Genomic DNA, 3,332 nt, shown 5'->3' on the forward strand with positions numbered 1-3,332 from the left:
GTGCTTAGGTCTCCATGGGTAATATAGGATCAAAACTATTGTTCTCGCCATGTATACTGTTATTGTGAGAGCCTCATGAGTTAGGGAAGTTCTTTGACTTTTTGGACCTCCGGTGAATTGCAAACATGGTTTCAATCTAGCTTCGGAGCACAGAAAAATAGCTCATTGATTCTGGCTCCATTCCACTAGAATAAAGTAGATTTTTTTTACCAAAAATAAATACACTGCTTTCGTCAGGCAGAATGAATTCATTACAAAAAATGCAGACATAATTCTAGAAAACATTTTTGTGTATTCTTTTTTAGGGGATGCCTTGTGTTGAGAGGACTAGTAGGTATCAGAACTGTTTTAGTGAATGAATGCCTTGTTTCCAAGTGCTTTCTAATATGTTACCCCATTGAGATTTGTTGTCTGCATCTATCATTTTTAGTGTGGAAAGCGGACTTGAGCTAAGCATTGCCTACAGACTGCCTTTCTGAGCCTGTCTTCCAGTGATGGGATGGCATCCAGGGCCATGCTGGGAGTTATTCCTGCATGTCTGAATCTCTCTTCCACAACTCCTAATCCTCTCTCTCTTGCCCAGCTTTCCTTAACCTTTTCCGGAGTTTCTCAGAGAAGGCATCCCACTCAATCCTTCCTTGGGATACATCGAAGTAGTCCTCCTTCTGCAGCCACCGGGCAAGGCGGTGATAGCTGTGAAGCTGCCGCGGATCAATAGGTTCCAGAAACAGCAGCAGGAGGCGAGCAGTCCCAGGCTTGGCCATCAAGTGGTAGGTGGCAAGCCTTAACTCCAGATTGCACCAGGGACTTCCCAGGGCCTGGCAGCTGAGCACACAGAGGGTGGCTCTGCTGCTTTCCATGCTGGCAACCATAGCATCCATCCTGTCCTGCCCAACCCCAAAGTCCCTCTCAGGCAGGCATAGCCTCAAACCCTCACCAACTGGAAGAGGCTTCTCTAGAGCAGGAACCAGTTCTTTCAGCACCCAGGCTCGGTCCTGCTCACAATAGGATATAAAGACATCATAGTGGAATTGGTTTCTGGGCCGCCACCCGCCCAATTTCCACCACCAGGCATGAAATAGGGTCTGGAGGTAATGAAGCCAGGGCCATTTGGGACAGCCAAGCAATGAAAGGAAGATCAGCAGGAACACCAGAGTGAAGCTGGTTAGAAAGCTCTGAAACTCAGGATCATGTGAGCAGTGACCAGAAAGGAAGGAGAGCAATGGCGTCTTGGAGTAGTCAGAGGCGTTGGCCATGCACATGGATTTCTCCAGTCCATACACAAAAGTGTTTGGGGCTTGTGTTGCCCAAGGCCCCACCCAAGAGCTTTCACACTGGCAAGTGAAGGTGATATCTGAGAAATAAACATATTGAGGCATCTGGGGAATTAGTTCCTGGAGGCTGCTGTCCAGCCCCAGAGCCCATTCAGAATTGAGCAGCAGCAGCCGAAGGGGCCCCAAGCCCCTGAAGCTGGAGGCAGAGAGGTTCCCAAGGTTCAGGTTGCTCAATGCCAGAACCTGTAACTGAGGCAGCTCCTTCAGTAGCTTCTCCAACTTCACTGATGTTGGCTGACAGAGGAAATCCAAGTCCCCCAGCTCCAGCACTCGCAGGCTGGGCATCCCAAATAGATGCAGATCGTCTGCACCCTCATGATCAGACCAGAAGTGCAAGTGCTCCAGGAGAGGGAGCTGTGGGAAGAATCTGTGGGATTGATGGCCAGACAAAATATAGGGGCTGCAGCCTCGCAGAGTGAGGTGACGTAGGGAAGGGAAGTGGATTGTGTTGTTGTCCAATTGCAGCAACATATTGGAAGTTTGTAAGGTAAGGTTCTCCAAGAACAAGAAGGGTTCTCCACTGGGGACTCCAAACTGGATGTAAACATCTGCCCGTACCTCCAAGCTGAGCAGTGCTGGAGGCCAGGGAGGATAGATCTCCAGCATCTCAAGAGAACCCAGCTGCAGGTGGCTCAGCTTCTGGGGACCCTGGAGCTGCTTGCCTGAGATATGCTCCAAGTGGGTGCCCAGGAGGTTCAGTGAGGTGAGAGCAGGAAGAGAGGAGAGCCAGCCTGGCTTCAGCGTTTTAATTTGGTTCCAACTCAGGTCTAGAGTCTTCAGCCACCTCAGTCCCTCCAGGCTTTCACTGGATAAGTTGGAAATGTTGTTACCACTCAGCCGGAGCTCCTGGAGTTGAGGAAGAGAGGAGAAGGCCCTATAGGGCAGAACACAGAGCTCATTGTGGGACAGATCTAACACTCTCAGATTTGAGCTGACCAGCCCTTCTGGGAGCACCAAAGTTGGGCCCAGTTTATTCATTGACAGATTGAGCCTCTGAAGCTGGGGCAGGTCATTCAGGAACCTGGATGGAAGTAACTGCAGGCCATTGGCATGAAGGCTGAGGAATTCCAGGGACTGGCAGCTTAGGAGATCCTCATCCTCTAGGTTCTGGATTTGGTTCCTTCCAAGGTCAAGAGCACGAAGCTCAAAGTAGCGTGTCACATTCCCAGGCAGTCTTTCTGTTCTTGTTCCCTCAAGGGAGAGGGAGTCCAAGTGGAGCAGTCCTGAGCCTAGGAGGTCTAATGCGCTTAGTGGGGTGCCATCCAATCTCAGGGAACGGAGCTGGAGGCCATCCAGAGCTCTATTGCCCACCTGGCTCAGCTGTAGGTTGGCAGACAGGTCCAGCTCCTCCAGGAAGGAGGTCCATGGGCTGGGGCTGGTTGTCGGAGAGGAACCAGGGACAAGGTTTGGGAAGAGCCCTTGCAGTTCCCGTAATTCTATCAGACAGCTGTGCCTCACGGTTAGATGCCTAAGGCTGATGGGCAACTGGATGTTCTGGCTATAATTCAGGCAGTAGCCATGGAAGGAAAGGGTGTTGAGGAGTCTGAGGTGCTCCAGAGCATCTGGAGGGAGGAACAGGCTCAGGCAACAGGGAGCGTGATGCTCAAAGGAAAGGTGCTGCAGCTGATTCAGTCCTTGAAATGTCCCAGATGTAATGCTGATGGTGCCCAGCTGCAGCCTCAGAAGTTGTAGTGTGGTGAAGTGTCCAAAGGCATCAGCTGGCAGGAAAGGAACTGTGCCCTGGAGGCAAAGGGCCTCTATATCTCGGGGCACTGCTGTTAGGGTCTGAGCCAGGTCTTTAACATTGGAGCATGATGCAAAAAGGTGCAGTCCCGGGGCCAAGGAACAGAATGGGATGTAGTAGGAAATGTTAGGCAATAGGGAGCTGTCTGCTATGGTGCAATCAGGAGCAGTCCATGCCCAGCTCATCCTGCCGAGGCTCATCAAGCCCAGCAGTAAGGGAGAGAGGAGAGTGAAGGACAGCAGAGGTCTTTCCAT

General features: G+C 51.3%; 1 protein-coding gene across 1 annotated transcript; it reads right to left on the minus strand.

Annotated features, from left to right (window-relative positions):
- Nucleotides 1-369: 369 nt before the first annotated feature.
- On the minus strand, nt 370-3,332 carry LOC124233415 (toll-like receptor 11). The gene has a single exon (XM_046650532.1). The coding sequence runs from the start codon at nt 3,330-3,332 to the stop codon at nt 561-563; it is 2,772 nt and encodes a 923-aa protein (XP_046506488.1). The 3' UTR covers nt 370-560.

This window comes from Equus quagga, chromosome 2 (assembly GCF_021613505.1).
Source record: "Equus quagga isolate Etosha38 chromosome 2, UCLA_HA_Equagga_1.0, whole genome shotgun sequence".
NCBI lineage: Eukaryota > Metazoa > Chordata > Mammalia > Perissodactyla > Equidae > Equus > Equus quagga.